The sequence below is a fragment of the Pseudophryne corroboree genome, chromosome 5 (assembly GCF_028390025.1).
Source record: "Pseudophryne corroboree isolate aPseCor3 chromosome 5, aPseCor3.hap2, whole genome shotgun sequence".
Taxonomy (NCBI): domain Eukaryota; kingdom Metazoa; phylum Chordata; class Amphibia; order Anura; family Myobatrachidae; genus Pseudophryne; species Pseudophryne corroboree.
The window spans coordinates 248,509,491-248,527,838 of record NC_086448.1 but is presented as its reverse complement, the minus strand read 5'-3'; the positions used below and the strand labels follow the sequence as shown (position 1 = coordinate 248,527,838).

The window sequence follows — 18,348 nt, the reverse complement described above, 5'->3', positions numbered from 1 at the left end:
AGATATTACAGCCTCCTGCGCTGCTGCTAATATTAATAATACTGATCTGGGGAGAGACAGTGGGGGTAGGAGCAGATAGGGACTGGGGGGGGGGAGAAAGAAAGAGGGCGGGATGGTTGGGGCACATAGGGACCGGGGAGAGGAGGGTAGGAGCAGATAGGGCATGGGTGAAGAGCAGGAGAGTTATTTGGATAGATAGGGACTGGGGAAAAAGTGGAGTGATAGGGACAGATAGACAATGGAGAGAGAGATGCAGATGTTTTTTTTAAATAATCACCTCTGTAGTGTTGCAGCCTCTGGCCACTAGGGGCGCTCAACAGACCTCTGTTAGGGACACGGGCACACACACACTCCCTATGTACACTGCACCCCACACTATATTGTAGCCCCCATACCCCTCCATATAGTCCCCCCTATATATAGGGCACCTCCCTTCTCCATATACTGCTCCCGCCTTACACCGCATACTCTGCACCCCCTCCTCCATATACTATACTACCAAGGACACGTGTGGCCACTTATCAGCTGGGGGAGAAAGTGAATCAGTCCAGCAGGAAGGGTGAGACCCTGTGTAGGGTGAGCAGTGCGGTGACCAGGAGGAGGAGGGGTTGGTGCTGGGGCTGCAGATGATGCGGATGAGGAGGAGGCAGATAACCGGCTCAGCTGCTTTATATATACTGCGTGCCGGCGGAGCGTCAGGATCCTGTGCTCGCCTCTCCCACTCCCTGCACAGACCATGCCTGAACCCCTACGACCAGCTGCTGGTGACTACTGGTGTCATCTAGCCGCAGACTGGCCAGGAGCTGTGCAGGGACTGGTGAGCTTACATGTGCCAGTGGCTGGTGTATTAGTGCAGCATCACTATAGACTGCCCATTACAGACATACAGCATATATATATATATATATATATATATATATATATACACTGCTCAAAAAAATAAAGGGAACACTAAAATAACACATCCTAGATCTGAATGAATGAAATATTCTTATTAAATACCTTGTCCTTTACATAGTTGAATGTGCTGACAACAAAATCACACAAAAATTATCAATGGAAATCAAATTTATTAACCCATGGAGGTCTGGATTTGGAGTCACACTCAAAATTAAAGTGGAAAAACACACTACAGGCTGATCCCACTTTGATGTAATGTCCTTAAAACAAGTCAAAATGAGGCTCAGTAGTGTGTGTGGCCTCCACGTGCCTGTATGACCTCCCTACAACACCTGGGCATGCTCCTGATGAGGTGGCGGATGGTCTCCTGAGGGATCTCCTCCCAGACCTGGACTAAAGCATCCGCCAACTCCTGGACAGTCTGTGGTGCAATGTGGCGTCGGTGGATGGAGTGAGACATGACGTCCCAGATGTGCTCAATTGGATTCAGGTCTGGGGAATGGGCGGACCAGTCCATAGCATCAATGCCTTCGTCTTGCAGGAACTGCTGACACACTTCAGCCACATGAGGTCTAGCATTGTCTTGCATTAGGAGGAACCCGGGGCCAACCGCACCAGCATATGGTATCACAAGGGGTCTGAGGATCTCATCTCGGTACCTAATGGCAGTCAGGCTACCTCTGGCGAGCACATGGAGGGCTGTGCGGCCCCCCAAAGAAATGCCACCCCACACCATTACTGACCCACTGCCAAACCGGTCATGCTGGAGGATGTTGCAGGCAGCAGAACGTTCTCCTTGGCGTCTCCAGACTCTGTCACGTCTGTCACATGTGCTCAGTGAGAACCTGCTTTCATCTGTGAAGAGCACAGGTCGCCAGTGGCGAATTTGCCAATCTTGGTGTTCTCTGGCAAATGCCAAACGTCCTGCACGGTGTTGGGCTGTAAGCACAACCCTCACCTGTGGACGTCGGGCCCTCATACCACCCTCATGGAGTCTGTTTCTGATCGTTTGAGTAGACACATGCACATTTGTGGCTTGCTATAGGTCATTTTGCAGGGCTTTGGCAGTGCTCCTCCTGTTCCTCCTTGCACAAAGGTGCAGGTACCGGTCCTGCTGCTGGGTTGTTGCCCTCCTACGGCCTCCTCCACGTCTCCTGATGTACTGGCCTGTCTCCTGATAGCGCCTCCATGCTCTGGACACTACGCTGACAGACACAGCAAACCTTCTTGCCACAGCACGCATTGATGTGCCATCCTGGATGAGCTGCACTACCTGAGCCACTTGTGTGGGTTGTAGACTCCGTCTCATGCTACCACTAGAGTGAAAGCACTGCCAGATTTAAAAAGTGACCAAAACATCAGCCAGAAAGCATAGGAGCTGAGAAGTGGTCTGTGGTCACCACCTGCAGAACAACTCCTTTATTGGGGGTGTCTTGCTAATTGCCTATAATTTCCACCTGTTGTCTATTCCATTTGCACAACAGCAGGTGAAATTGATTGTCAATCAGTGTTGCTTCCTAAGTGGACACTTTGATTTCACAGAAGTGTGATTGACTTGGAGTTACATTGTGTTGTTTAAGTGTACCCTTTATTTTTTTGAGCAGTGTATATATATATATATATATATATATATATATATATATATGTATGTATGTATGTATGTATGTATGTATGTATATATATGAGAGCATGACAGGCCCCGACTCCCAGCTGCAGGACTTTCAGAAACCTGGCTGCTCCTGTGTGAGAAGTGACCCCCTTCCCACTATAATCCAGCCCTGGATGGGCTTTTAACCTATATCGAGATGTTTAAAACCTATAAAATACTAAAACATGGATTGAAAACAAATAATTTTAATTTTTTAGATCTTAAAAACCCTGGACCTAGTGATGAGTCAGTCAGTCATTGAGTGCTTTTACATTTATATATACTGTACAGATTATTTTAGAACTTTGGCATACAGTAGCCAGTAAACTACAAGAAAGGAATCATCAATCCGGGGAGATGCAGTTCTATGTCTTCCAAGTACTTTAAAGTGTTTAGAACTTAATTTGACAACCTCCAGTAAAGACTAGTTTCTAGTGCATTTCCTCTGAGTGCTGATTTGTTCCTCGTGTCTGGTTATAACTAACATTGGCAAAAGGAAGGAATTTCTGCACCTGGATTTTTTTTTATCATTTCCAATGGCCAGTGCATCTATTGGACAGTATTCTGGCAAATCACCCTTTTCAAACCTGACAGTATGTACCAAAGACTAAACATCAATGGTTCTCATTAGAAAACTCACCATGAATAAGCCATATAAGTGACACAAATATTTTCAGCATTTCTTAGAAAATCAAAGCAGGTCTGTTCATAAAAGCCTCAGTCTTCTCAGTAGCATTATACTATGGTTCAATTTTTATTCCTTCAAAATCACAGGACTTTGCCCAATAAGTAATTGGGTCAGGAAACGATTCACTTTATTATGGACAGTAGGGATTCTATTTTTAGGCAGCAGTGCAACAGCGGGTGAGTGATACAAAATGTGTTCAAGACATTCTAAGATAAAGCACTGAAAACATTATTACTTTAGAAAATATATAAAATGATAAGCGCGGGAAAGGTAGAAGCCAGATAAACGAATAATACAGACAGATTAAGCTTTTTCAAGAAGCTGAGAAGGCAATTCACCAAGTCACATAAAAATGAAGGGATCAGGATGAAAGCTTCAGACACTATTGGGACAATCCATCCGTTGATAGGTGCAAATGCACACATTTGTGAGGATCATAATTATAAACAAACGATATAGAGCAGGGGTTCTCAAACTCGGTCCTCAGGACCCCACACAGTGCATGTTTTGCAGGTAACCCAGCAGGTGCACAGGTGTATTAATTACTCACTGACACATTTTAAAAGGTCCACAGGTGGAGCTAATTATTTCACTTGTGATTCTGTGAGGAGACCTACAAAACATGCACTGTGTGGGGTCCTGAGGACCGAGTTTGAGAACCTGTGATATAGAGCAAACACACTGAACAAAAAAGTTAACGTTATCGTTCAGTGACGTCACCCCTCTCACCCCTTGAATATGCAGTCATGAAAGATATAGCCTAAATTGAACTGCATGTTCAGTTGATAAAGATAAAATATAACTACCTGTGGGAGAACTGGCAGATTCAGGGGGGGCGACTAATCATCTGCAGTGGGGACACCATCAGGTACAGCGGGCTGGACACCACAGGGTGATCCATGGTGTATGGCTCCATGTCACCCATTATCTCTGACACCCCTGCCTCCCCAGTCACCTACAATCTCCTTGTGACCTCTGCCTCTCTCTGTCACCCACTGTTTCTGCGCCACAGCATCCCCAGTCACACACTATCTTTCTATCACCCTGTCTCTCTCTGTCACCCACTGCCTCTATGTCGCCCACTGCCTCCCCAGTCACCTACTATCTCACGGTCACCACTGCCTCCATGTCACCCACTATTTCCCCAGTCACCTACTGTCTCCCTGTCACCCCTGCCTCTCTTTGTCAGCCACTGCCTCCATGCCTCCCCAGTACCCTACTATCTCCATCACCCCTGCCTCTGTCACCCACTTCCTCCATGTCATACCTGCCTTTCTCTGTCACCCACTGCCTCCCCAGTCACCTCTCTCCCTGTCAACCTCTGCCTCTAGGTCACACCTTCCTCTCTGTCGCCCACTGCCTCCATGTCACCCACTATTTCCCTGTCACCCACTGAATTTACCATCACCCACTGTCTCTCACTGTCACTCTTTGCCTCTCCTTGTCACACACTAACTTTATGTGACTCACTGCCTCCCCAATTACCCGCCCCTCCCTGTCACGCACTGAACCTACCATCACCCACTCCCTCAACTTGAAGGCAGTCTCTCTCTTCCCTGTCACAATGAAAGCTAACACTATATTATGTTACTGAATATAGCACATTAGGAAGGAGTCAAATGTAAATCCGGGTATATAGACCTGCCAACATCATTACCGTCTGCTGTCTGTGCACTGTTCAAGCTGGCTAGGAAAATATAAATAATGGTATGTAGCAGCCCCCCCAGGTGCGTGTCAAGAGAGGAGAGGGCCCGTGTCTAATGTCCGTCCAGGCCCCCTCACCTACTCTCTAGCCAGCAGTGCTACTCTGGCAAAAGAGCTACTGTATGGCTGCTATTTTCCAGTAATTTCACAACTGCACACGCTCAAAATACCAGGGAAATGCCCTCCACATCATTCTAAGATGATTTTGCAGCACTGCATCTGCTGATTCTGTACTTATGAAAGGTACGTTTAAAATAAATGGGTGCTGGGTGTGCGGTGCACCCATTACAGATACACCATTGCAGTCCACATAGTTCTAGCTTGGAGGAAAAGGGCACTTTAGGCAAAACACAATTCCTATGTGGCAGTGTTGCTTTCAGATTCTAATCTTCAAAGCGGGTATGTAATGAACTGTGACTTGTCCAAATTTTCACTGTTGGATTTAAAGCAGCATTTGTTTCTAAGGCAAAGGCTGGTTGGTTTTCCATTTCTAAAATGTGATTGCTTTAAATCCCATTCCAAAAAATTGCATACAATTGGTAATGTTGGTTATATTTAGGTGTTAGGACAATATAAGGGTTATAGGTTATAAAAAAAAAAAATACATATAGATACAGATAGAGGGAGAAAGAGAGAGAATAATCTATCTATCTATCTATCTATCTATCTATCTCTCTATCTATCTTTCTATCTGTGATGTGTGGTCAGGGTAGGCAGAGCCTCACCTGTCATACTCCAGTATACTCCAGACAGGGGTGTTTTTACTCTGCACGGTTCAGTAGTCTTCGGCATCGTGCTGAAGTCTACTGCGCATGTGCAGGTCTCCGGAAACATGGCGCCTGCCATGTTACGGAAACCAAATTCAGTACTGCGCATGCACGGCGGCCATTTTGGCTGCAATTTTCGCCACGGCTGCAGAGCCTGACGTGCAATGTGTGTGGTGTGGGTACCCCCTAGACCCAGGTGCCCTTGTGCATTGCACACATTGCACCCATTATAGAAACGCCAATGACTCCAGAGTTTTGACTATAAAAATGATTATAATATCACAAAGATATGAATAACTTAGAAATATCATTGTTGTACAGGTTGAGTATCCCTTATCCAAAATGCTTGGGACCAGAGGTATTTTGGATATCGGATTTTTCCGTATTTTGGAATAATTGCATACCATAATGAGATATCATGGTGATGGGACCTAAATCTAAGCACATAATGCATTTATGTTACATATACACCTTATACACACAGCCTGAAGGTCATTTTAGCCAATATTTTTTATAACTTTGTACATTAAACAAAGTTTGTGTACATTCACACAATTCATTTATGTTTCATATACACCTTATACACACAGCCTGAAGGTCATTTTAGCCAATATTTTTTATAACTTTGTACATTAAACAAAGTTTGTGTACATTCACACAATTCATTTATGTTTCATATACACCTTATACACACAGCCTGAAGGTCATTTAATACAATATTTTTAATAACTTTGTGTATTAAACTAAGTTTGTGTACATTGAGCCATCAGAAAACAAAGGTTTCACTATCTCACTCTCACTCAAAAAAGTCTGTATTTCGGAATATTCCGTATTTCGGAATATTTGGATATGGGATACTCAACCTGTATTATGCATATCATCTCTGTATTATTCTAATAATTTTATTAGTCAAAACTCACTCTCAGAGAGCAATAGGAGGAAAGGAGAGATAGATATTTTGAATGCACTCTCAGAGAGCAATAGGAGGAAAGGAGAGATAGATATTTTGACTCTTAAATGCATTAAAGGAAAGCTTGATAGTCAGCAACTGCGTAAAGGGTACCGACAGCTCTTCCAGTGACCTTAAGTGCAGTGCGAAAATCTTAACCTTATTACCTCAAAGGAGGAGCCCTAAGGAGAGTGAGAAGCTAAGCAAGGAGACCTAGGGCCCTTTGGAATAGAGTCAGCCTATCCCTGCAAACCTTTCATATTTATCATACAGCGGGCAGAGTCTGACGTCCTGTCGTACCAGCATTTACAGCACTGAGCAGGGCGGCATCAAAGGCTGGACAGGGCAGAGAAAGAGGAAGATTGTTCTCCTCAGCGCCAGCCAATTGACAGCATCAATCCGGGGAAGGGCCACCCGGAGGTGCAGCCTGACAAAGATTGGCAGCGGTGGGCGCAGCATGTCCTGTTGTAAGTTTAATTAGTTCACCAGGAAGTCTTTCAAAATTAAAGTTATACGCACAGAAATACTTGAAATTCTATAGCAAAGCATGGGTATATATATATATATATATATATATATATATATACACGAAACAACACCATATTAACCTCTTCAGTGGTATGCCCTGAAATCTTCCGGTGTAACCAGCGCCGAAGATTTCCGGCCATGCTACTGACTGATTCCCCGGGGTGCAGCATGACGGCACCCGGGAATCAGCATAAGCTATTATGAGTTAAGCCCGCCCCCTGGACTTCTATTGGCTGGGGGGCGTGCTTAACAGTGTAATGGCTTATGCTGATTCCCGGGCGCCGCTATGCGGACTGGAATCAGCGCTGATGCGGGTGATCCCGGCGGGTGTTCCCCTGCGGGCGATCATCTTCCTGCATTAACCCCCCCACACAGAATTTTTAACCCCTGCACTGCCGGTTTCAGCACTTGATTAATAAAAAAACACACCATTGGAGGTGTGTATTTTAAGGTAGTAAATAATTGTTTATGATGCTCGCGATGCCCATGGGTATTCCCCCGCGGGCGATTGCCCTCCTGCACTCCCCCGTACACTTTAACCCCTGAACTGCTTAATTTTAAAAACACACCATGGGAGGTGTGTATTAAAAAAATAAAAAAAAAAACACCACTGAAGGGGTTAGGCCCCTTGCTCCATATTAAGACCCCACAGTAATGCACGTGATACCATATTATGCCCCCCAGTTATTCCCCTGTCACCATATTATGCCTCATACAGTAATGCCCCTGACAACATATTATGCCCCCACATTATTGCCCTGGTCACCATAATATGCTCATTGTTGGGGGTTCTGCTCATTGTAATGGGTTCTGCTAATTGTCAGGGGAATCCCCCCCACGTAGCTGCTGCCGCAGCAGACTTTTCGCGCCGCCTGCTTCAAGTAAAAAAATTATGAAAATGGCCCTCCCAAAATGGCCGTCGCCTCAGAGGAGCATCCTCTAGTACAGTGATTTTCAACCTTTTTCAATTCGCGGCACACCGATACGAGTTTAAAATTGCCAAGGCACACCATCAGTGCGCCACGGGAAAAAAAAACACATTGGCCCCCACAGTAATTAAACTGACGGGATGCCGCGATCGGTATACTGACAGCCAACATCACGTTTGTCGGTAAAACATATCTAATCCTTAATAATGCCATACACTTTCCCCCCAGTAATCCCACACACTGCCCCCCCAGTAATTCCACCCCATTGCCCTCCCCAGTAATTCCACCCCATTGCCCCCCATAATAATTCCACCCACTGCCCCCAATAATAATTGCTGCCACCCACATCCCCCCCCCCCACAGTGATTCCAAACATTGCTTACATAAATAATTTTTTTATTTTAAATATAAAACCTGCATCTGTAACGCTGAGATGACAGCATGGATGGAGGAGCAGCAGTGGCCAGTGGACGGACGGACACTCCAGGCAGGAATGCGACGTGGAATGGCCAGTGGACGGACGGACGTACACTCCAGGCAGGAATGGGACGTGGAGTGGCCAGTGGGCGGGCGGGAGAGCACTCCAGGCAGGAATGAGACGTAGCGTGCGTGACCTATGAGTCACACACGCGGAAGTGCACACTGCACAGCGCTGTCCGAGCCGGCTATTGATTCCGGCTGGCGGCGGGTCTCTGGCTGGCGGGCGGCAACGGATCTCTCTGGCGGGCAGCGGTGGGGAGCATATCTGGCTGCCGGCGGCACACCTAGAGACCGCTCGCGGCACACTAGTGTGCTGCGGCACAGCGGTTGAAAATCGCTGCTCTAGTATCTTTAATAACTGTCTCCTCTAAGGCGGCGGACACTTTGAGATGGACATTTTCAATAGAGCCTGTGGGCAAACGACGGCAGCGGCGGACAGATGGGGATGGGTGGAGGTGGGTGGACGGCGGCATGAGCGGCCCGGGCCCTCACCTCTCTGTTACAGAGGCCGGGTGTGGGACAACTGTGCCCGCAGTCCCCCCTTCCCACCTCTAACTATATATAAGGGGTGGGAGGATACATATATAACTTTCAAAGGAACAAACATAAAATAGTCTAATCATATCTCTGAAATAAGGGATCGAGTGTGTGCCTAGAAGATAAAGGCATGTAGGTAGAAGCTGCCTAAACCTGTCCTACCCAGGCTTCATTGCAGGGAACACTAATAGCGGGCTACAGGCAAATTACGTCTTTTACACTGAACGCAAATGTATTGATGATTTTCTAATATACATGATCCTACTCTCTATAGCAGGGGAAGCAGTTGCTGTGGAACTACACATCCCAGCATGCCCTGCCACGGTTTTAGCATGCCCTAACAGTAACTGGTTGTCTTCCCCTGCTCTATAGCACAATCCCTATTTTAAAATGCAAAATATTAATATTTAATGACTGTTTCCTGTAAAAAATGTTTATTTTGCCTTGGAATAAATCAAGAAGTTGTAGAAGGTGACAGAATGCAGAGGGCTGAGAGCACCGCCAGCTAAGGAATGCCGCCTTTTCAGTACTCGGAACAAGAAACAAGGCTCTAACAGACAGCAGCATTTGCCAAAGCACCAGCTTCTCTTCACACTGAACAATGTCTCCTTTGTGTGGGCAGCAGTAGACGGCTCTTGGTCCCCCTTTTACAGATCTGGCAATACAGGGCACAAAGTGTCAGAAAGACTATGCTCCCTTACAACAACTTCTTGCACTAATGGAAGTTGCTCATTTTGTGAACACGTTCTTTTCCATGCGGCCATGACACGGCCAGGCAGAGCCTTGTGTAATGTATGATGTCTACAAGTACAGACAATTGCAGAACACCAGGCCAAAAGAATGTGGATTGGATTTGTATCATTAATGTGGTATCACCAGCATGAAAGCATGTGTATTTCAGATTTATGTTCTGCAATATGTACTTTGTATCTAGTTACTTAGGGGAATAACATACATTTGCATGCTTTACAGAGCTGTAAACCTTCAGCATTTAATAAATGCAATAAACTTTTTATTAAAAATAAGTAGGAACGGTTTCATGTTTCCATGCTTTGACACATAGGATCTGTAATAAGTTAAGGTCATGAACCTATGTATTAAGAGCCGGCATCACATAAAAAAGCTACTTAACGGAGCTTTTTTTTCCAGAGCCTACTGAGGTCCCCAAAAAAATCCCAGCTAAGAGCTGCCGGCGAGCTGCATTGGGGGCTAACTGGAAAACCCTGGGGGATCAATTAGCCTGCGGTAAATTACAGCAGCTAATTGAATCCCCCCCCAAAGTGAGGATAACAAGTTGGTAACCTGCAGCACTTCAGCTGTTGCTGAACTACAAACCACAGCATGCTCTGCCAGCAAATGTATGCATGTTTTCACATACATAGTACATTATGTGATCACAGCCGACAGATACAGCAAAGTGTAAACTGCCCATAGTGATTAGCACTGAATGCCTGATATTCAGCCAAGCACACTCTAACGTTCATGCCCTTAGGTGCATAAAATTGTCACTTGCCCAGCTAGTTTTACATGCCTGTTGCCTCGTGGTTTCCCTTGTACAGTGATGCAAAGGTGCAAAGTCAGGTCAAACCCTCCCCGCCCCACAGATATGTTTCACCCTCATTAAACTGAGCTTTTATTGATTTCTGCCAAATTAACCACTTGCATGATCCTTATTAGGATATTAAACACAACTAAGCTGTCTTTGTTTCAACTGCCATAATTGTGAAGTTTAGAATAATAAACACATTGCTTTATATGTAGCTGCCAGGCAAGACATCATGGTGAATTCACACCAACTAAAAAAAAGCACTGCTTTGGTCTGCAAAGCCTGGAGAAACAGAAAGCATGACCTTACTCATAAATAATCCCAAGTATGAGCAGTATCTCTGTATCATATTATCCCTGTCTTGGCCCTGTATAAAAGGAGCAGAAAACTAGAACATACACAAACCACACTTCCTCATACAGAAGATCGTCACCAGCACTGTGACCAATTAGGAGACATTGAGAGATCAGAGGTTAATGGAGTTATGGCAGCTATCAGTCTTAAGTGACAGGAACACATATGTACTTCATACTGAATGTGTTTGTAATTGACAATGTTATACTCTACATAATTCACAATCATGGGCTTCTACAATTCATGCTTGGATTTCTAAGAAACTGCAATCATTACTATGTAAAACCCATCAGTCACCCCTGCTGACAAGTGCAAAAAAAAAAATGCCTTGTTAACTTGAAGGGTGAGTGCCCAGTTTTTCACACAATATACACGTATATATTTCTTTTTGTCTTTCAATTTAGGTTTTACTAAATATTGCAGCAAAATATGACGGAACACATTGATAGGCACACACATGCATACATCCCAACTGTCCCGATTTTCCACGGGACAGTCCCATTTTGTGGGTACTATCCCGCTGACCCTCCTGCGGGCCGCAGTATCCCAAAAAGGGGGTGTAGAGCAGCAGTGAATTGATGCTCTCGGGCGCCGCGCACCGAGGTCCCAGTTCCTGATTCTTAAATGTTGGGAGGTATGCACATGGGACACAAAGACTGACATATAATGCACAGAGACTGAGGGGCAGATGTATTAAGCCCGGAGAAGTGATAAAACAGTGATAAAGCAGTGCAAAGTGGAAGGTGATAACGCACCAGCCAATCAGCTCCTAAATTTAAATTTACATATTGGAGCTGATTGGCTGGTGCGTTATCACCTTGCACTTATCACTGCTTTCTCACTTCTCCAGGCATAATACATCTGCCACTGAGAAAAGCATCCAGTGTGCAGAAATCTGTCTTCATCAGTAAATCACCTGCCTGTCCCATACTAGTACAGGTTGAGTATCCCATATCCAAATATTCCGAAATATGGAATATTCCAAAATACGGAATTTTTTGAGTAAGACTGAGATAGTGAAACCTTTGTTTTTTGATGGTTCAATGTAGACAAACTTTGTTTAAAACACAAAGTTATTAAAAATATTGTATTAAATGACCTTCAGGCTGTGTGTATAAGGTATATATGAAACATAAATGCATTCTGTGCTTAGACTTGGGTCCCATCGCCTCGATATCTCATTATGGTATGCAATCATTCCAAAATACGGAAAATTCCGATATCCAAAATACTTCTGGTCCCAAGCATTTTGGATAAGGGATACTCAACCTGTATATCCAGCTTTGCTCATTCTGCTGAGGAAAAGTTGCTACATTCAATTTTGCCAGGATTTCAGTTTCAGGTAAATTACATTTCTCCTTACAACAGGGTTATTCAACAGGAGACCCTCAAGCTGTCGTGGAACTACACATCCTAGCATGCCATGGAACAGTTTTGCTATTAAGGCTTGCTAAAACTGTTACACAGCATATTGGGATTTGTAGTTCCACAGCAGCTGAGGGTGATGCATGTCGGATACACTTTCCTTACTTTATCTGTCTGTCTGTCTGTCTATCTATCTATCTATCTATCTATCTATCTATCTATCTATCTATCTATCTATCTATCTATCTATCGGATATGGTGTTCGCTTCTCTGAATCTACCTCCTCTTCGCTACCTCTTTCAGTTGGAGTACCACAAGGCTCAGTTTGGGTCCTCTGCTTTTCTCTATCTATACCTCATCTCTTGGTAAACTAATCAGCTCTTTTGGTTTTCAGTATCATCTGTATGCAGATGATACTCAAATCTACCTATCCTCCCCTGACTTGTCCCTATCTGTACTGGGCCGTGTCACTGAATGCCTTTCTGCCATTTCATCCTGGATGACATCTCGCCCCCTCAAACTGAATATTTCAAAGACAGAGTTAATTATATTTCCACCGGCCAATAGTAGGTACCAACCTGATATCTCTATCACTGTTGAAAACTCAACTATCTACCCTACCCCACAAGCTCGCTGCCTAGGTGTCATCCTTGACTCTGATCTGTCCTTTGTTCCCCACATTCAATCTGTCTCAAGATCATGTTACATGCATCTAAAAAACATATCCAAAATACGACCATACCTTACACAAGACACTGCTAAAACTCTAATCAACGCTCTCATTATCTCCCGCATTGATTATTGCAATAGTCTCCTAACTGGTCTTCCCAAAACGAGACTCTCACCACTACAATCCATTCTGAATGCAGCGGCGAGGCTTATCTTCCTCGCTAGACGTTCATCGTCTGCAGATCCACTCTGTCAGTCCCTCCATTGGTTACCTGTACTCTACCGCATTCAATATAAAATACTTTTACTCACACACAAGGCCAGTAACCAAACTACACCAACTTACATCACTTCGCTTATCTCAAAATATCTCCCAACCCGACCTCTTCGCTCTTCACAAGACCTGCGTCTCTCATCCACACTCATTACTCGCTCCCACTCACGATTGCAGGACTTTCATCGGGCTGCACCCACTCTGTGAAATGCCCTACCACGCACAATAAGACTCTCCTCTAGTCTCCAAACCTTCAAGTGTTCCCTGAAAACTCACCTCTTTAGGCAAGCATATCAAATTCCAGAACCGCCCACATAACTTTCATAAACCTTCTTATCAAATTGCATCCACTCTGTACAGTCCACACATATCCTCACATGTCTTCTCATTCTTCACTTTCCCTTCCTCTCAAACCCGGTTCATCATTGCTGTATGACCATATCATACAGCCCTCCTAGAATCTTTGCAATCTGGCGAACAACTATGCAATAGATAGCACCTTTATTTGTGTACACATGCCTATTTCCCTATAGATTGTAAGCTTGCAAGCAGGGCCTTCCTACCTCTATGACTGTTTGTTATCACCCAGTTTGTTATTGTTATTTGAAATTGTAAAGTGCAACGGAATTTGCTGCACTATATAAGAAACTGTTAATAAATAAATAAATAAATATGGGTCGACTCAACTAAGGTCGACAGTCATTGGGTCGACCACGATAGGTTGACATGCGTTAGGTTGACATGGTAACTAGGTCAACATGGTCATTAGGTCGACCTGTACTAGGTCGACAGGTGAAAAGGTCAACATGAGTTTTTGGATTTTTTGGGGTGTCGTTTTCTTCGTAAAGTGACGGGGAACCCCAATTAGAGCACCGTGTCCCCTTGCATGGCTCGCTTCGCTCGCCATGCTTCAGGCAAGGTTATCGCTCCAATCGTAGTCCACGTGGATCATCAAGTATGGAAAATTCCCCCAAAAAATAAAAAAATATTTTTTTTTAAAAAAAACCTCATGTCAACCTTTAGACCTGTCGACTTAGTAAAGGTCGACCTAATGACCATGTCGACCTAGTTACACTGTCGACCGAATGCATGTCGACCCAATGATTGTCGACCTACGTTGGGTCGACCTAACGACCGTATCTCTCTCTCTCTCTATCTATCTATCTATCGCAGATCAGGTGTGAGTGCCGCAAACATCCATTATTTCTGCTTGCACCCTCCTGAGGTGGCGTGAAAAGCTGTGCACCCAAACTGCGATTTACCCGGATTTCAAAACAGCATCTTATTGGCACTTGGATGCCACATGTTTTGGATAGCCAATAAGAAAAATCTGGATAAATCCGAGCTTGCGTTAATCTTGGCATTAAGAACCAACTAAATCCGAACCTGCACATCTCTAGTTTATATGGGTTTAGCTGCTTTACGTGGCTAAATCCGGTGCATGTGGGCGTGACAAACGCAATAAGTTATTGGCACACGTGGCACTCGCACCCATCGGCAAAACAATTCAATAACTCTGTCAGACGCCCATTACTTATGGCAAAAAAATATTGACTTCACCTGATAGTGAGGCTAATTGTATCATTGCTGGAAATGTTCACCTTGCTGTATGTTATACCTATGGCTTATGTATTAACCTTGCCTGTAACCCATGTAGCAGATCGCAAAACCTTATCATAGATGTACACATCATGCCTATAATACAATGCATTCTACCTGGACTGAGAGAGAGCTACACCAGCGTAGGTGACCACCTACGTCACAGATACCACAACACATCTGTACGTTTTATACAGCATTGGCCGTTCATGCATCGGTTTATTATTATTTCTGAACCCTTTACCTGTTAATCCATGTCCATTCCCATGATTTGTTTTCAGTATTAGGGAACCATGTAACTTTAGAAAGACAAATGTGTAACACTACAGATTTTAAAGATCACAGCAATGATTTGAAAATGAGACAGGCTATCCCGAAACTTGTAAGGAACAGGCTCGTGGCAGCTCTAATGGAGCCAAATAGAACTTGGCTGGGAACAGTTGCACAGAAATATAGACTTGGCGGATTCCAGCTGCAAGGCTTTTATTCATTTAAATGCAAACCAGAACAAAGATCAGAAACTATTCCCCACTTTATATATTTAGAGCTCAAAAGTAGACCAATGTGCCCCACGCTGGGATGTGTAGTTCCACAGCAGCTCTGACAGATGATTTGCTATACCGCATCGGGAGCTCCTCAGGAGCAGGCTGTGTCACTTTTATTAGGTTTAGATTCTACCGCTAGATTACAATGAAAAAATCAGAAGACTGAAAGTAATGAATCACAAAAACCACTACACCATACAAAATATTGGGCGGCAGTTAACATTCAAAATAATACTGCTGGCTAAAAGATATTCCGTTTACTAGGGGGGTAGCATCTGTTAAATGATATATACGGATTATTACTAATAATGAAAAATTATTCTAGGCAACTACTATTAACTAAAACCTATGAAGGGTAAACAACATTAGGGGCACTATTTTCTTTTATTAAACATATTCTTTGTTTTATTTCCCTGGTACTCACCAGCCAGGAGTTATCTTGCATGTGTTTGGAGGCGCAATAACTGCATTGCATGACATTACGGGTTATATTTACTAAAGATCGATTCTGATTGATTTCAGATCGATTAAAGTTGATCTTGATCGATGTTGGACTTCCAGGGCTAAAACACACATTTATGAACAGATTATTTTTTATATGAATTTTTTTAATGTAATAAATGTGTATTTTAGCCTTGGAAAGCCAGCATCCATCAAGATTGCATTTAACTGATCTGAAGACGATTACAATCGCTCATAATCGACCTTTAGTAAATATACAGCTAAATGCACGAGTGCACTTATTCTGTGCTTAGTAAATGACCATTTAAAAAAGCAAAACAATAAATAAAAGATGCCTAAAAATGGTACAGATATTATGTGACATGGCTTGTCTATGTATGCAGTGTTTCGTTGCAAACTTCCATAGAAACAGATGACCTGTACACTTACCTTGCACCCCTCGCATGCACTGACTCCATAGTGATATCCAGATGACTTGTCCTGACACACAAAACAAGGTTTGTAAACTCGAGGAGGAGGGGGAGGGGATGGAGGACTCGGCACCAGCTCCTCGGAACTGGTACTTTGTGTTTCGATGGCTATAGAAAAAAAGAAAGAGAGCAATATCTTTTAATGAAATGTGTATAAACCAAGTAAATTATACAGCAAATATTTCTACAGTCAAAGGGTACGATTCAATTCAATGACAATTGAATAGCGCCGTGAATTAGCTCCTGGGGCTATTCAATACAGGGTCCTGTGACACCCAATAATGGGTTCAAGGAGAAATCCGACAAAAGTGCCGGCGCGATGCTGATTTCTGCCCTTAGCACGGCGGAAACAGCGTCGCGCTAGGCACTTAAGTCGGAGAATGCCTGTTCTCACAACAAAACACCCTGCCTAGTTCGGGAGAACAGGCATTATCTGACTTACCACTGCGCTGTACTGATAAGCTCTGGGAACTAATTCCCGGCGCTATTCAACGGTCATCGAATTGAATCGTGCCTAATGATGGATAAGGACCACTGGTGTCAGGAAAAAGACTGATGGATGTTTTTGATATGTTATTTTTATTATATTAGACTTTTATTGATTTCTGTGACCTGGATTCATTAAAATGAGAACAAAAATAAAATCAATGTCTATTTATACTACTTTATGTTCAATAAATTAGAATTGTGGAGCTCTAAAAGATAGAGCTCCTATGTTTTCAATTGTTATTCCAGGAATAAATTCCTACAGATGGTTGCAAGTGCTCAGTCTACCCCAAACTGTTCTCAACACAGCTGATAGGGCAGATGCTGCAGCTTGTCCATCCAGCTGCTTGTTCAATGGTTCAATGGAGCTGGACTTCAAGTTTAAGGAATCGAATGTGGAATTGATTTAATAATTCTTGTCCGGACAGCTCTGAATTTCAGACTTGCAGTCTGCTCAGGAAGGTGCCAGTGAAAAGAATGTGAGACATGATGTGCAGCCTGGAAGGAAAGCTGTCTTCCTGCAGTATAAATTACTTATTCCATGCACTTCGCTTTATGCTGCTTGTTATCAAAAATCATCTCCAGAGCAATGAGAGGGACTAAGAGATGAGTGTTACCCATAAGTCCTGACAATAGTTAAATAAAAATGAGTGGAAATCCACATGCAGTAATCCCGATTACTAGAATTCGCTTACAACCCTGTATTGCAGACTTCAATCACACTCATTTCTATTTCATGTAAGTGGACAGAACAAAGAACAGCTAACACAAGGACGTAACCAACTAGTCACCTTCTATATACAGTAAATATGTATAACTATGTGAACTCCTATCTCTATGAGTATAATGGTACCATCACACTTAGGGGTAGATTTACTATCTGTTAGACTTTATTATTACCAGTTATTTATATAGTGCACACATATTCCGTAGCACTTTTACAGAGAAAATTTGACCATTCACATCAGTCCCTGCCCCAGGGGAGTTTACAATCTATATTCCCTACCACACACACATTTCACATTAAAGTTAATTTTTGTTGGGAACCAATTAACCTACCAGTACATTTTTGGAGTGTGGGAGGAAACTGGAGCACTGGGAGGAAACCCACGCAAGCACGGGGAGAATATAAAGACTGCAGTTGGGAATCAAACCCCTGACCTCAGTGCTGTGAGGCAGTAATGCTAACCATTACACCGTCCGTGCTGCCCTTTCAAATCCGGATATGGGGGGTCATTCTGAGTTGATCGCTAGCTGAAAATGTTCACTGCGCAGCAATGATGCAAAAAAACCCCCGGCACTTTGACGCATGCGTATGCGGCGCAATGCGCACGCACGACGTACTTTCACAACGGCCGATGTAGTTTCATACAAGGTCTAGCAAAGCTTTTCAGTCGCTCTGCTGGCCGCAGAGTGATTGACATGAAGTGGGCATTTCTGGGTGTCAA

General features: G+C 43.8%; 1 protein-coding gene across 10 annotated transcripts in view; it reads right to left on the bottom strand.

Annotated features, from left to right (window-relative positions):
* Positions 1–18,348, bottom strand: part of RARB (retinoic acid receptor beta) — a 1,402,065-nt gene that overhangs the window by 269,022 nt on the left and 1,114,695 nt on the right. For all 10 annotated transcript variants that reach the window (XM_063922235.1, XM_063922228.1, XM_063922231.1 and 7 more), the window contains one exon: positions 16,374–16,522. In XM_063922235.1, the coding sequence (XP_063778305.1) occupies positions 16,374–16,522 (149 nt within the window). The remainder of the gene's footprint in view (positions 1–16,373; positions 16,523–18,348) is intronic.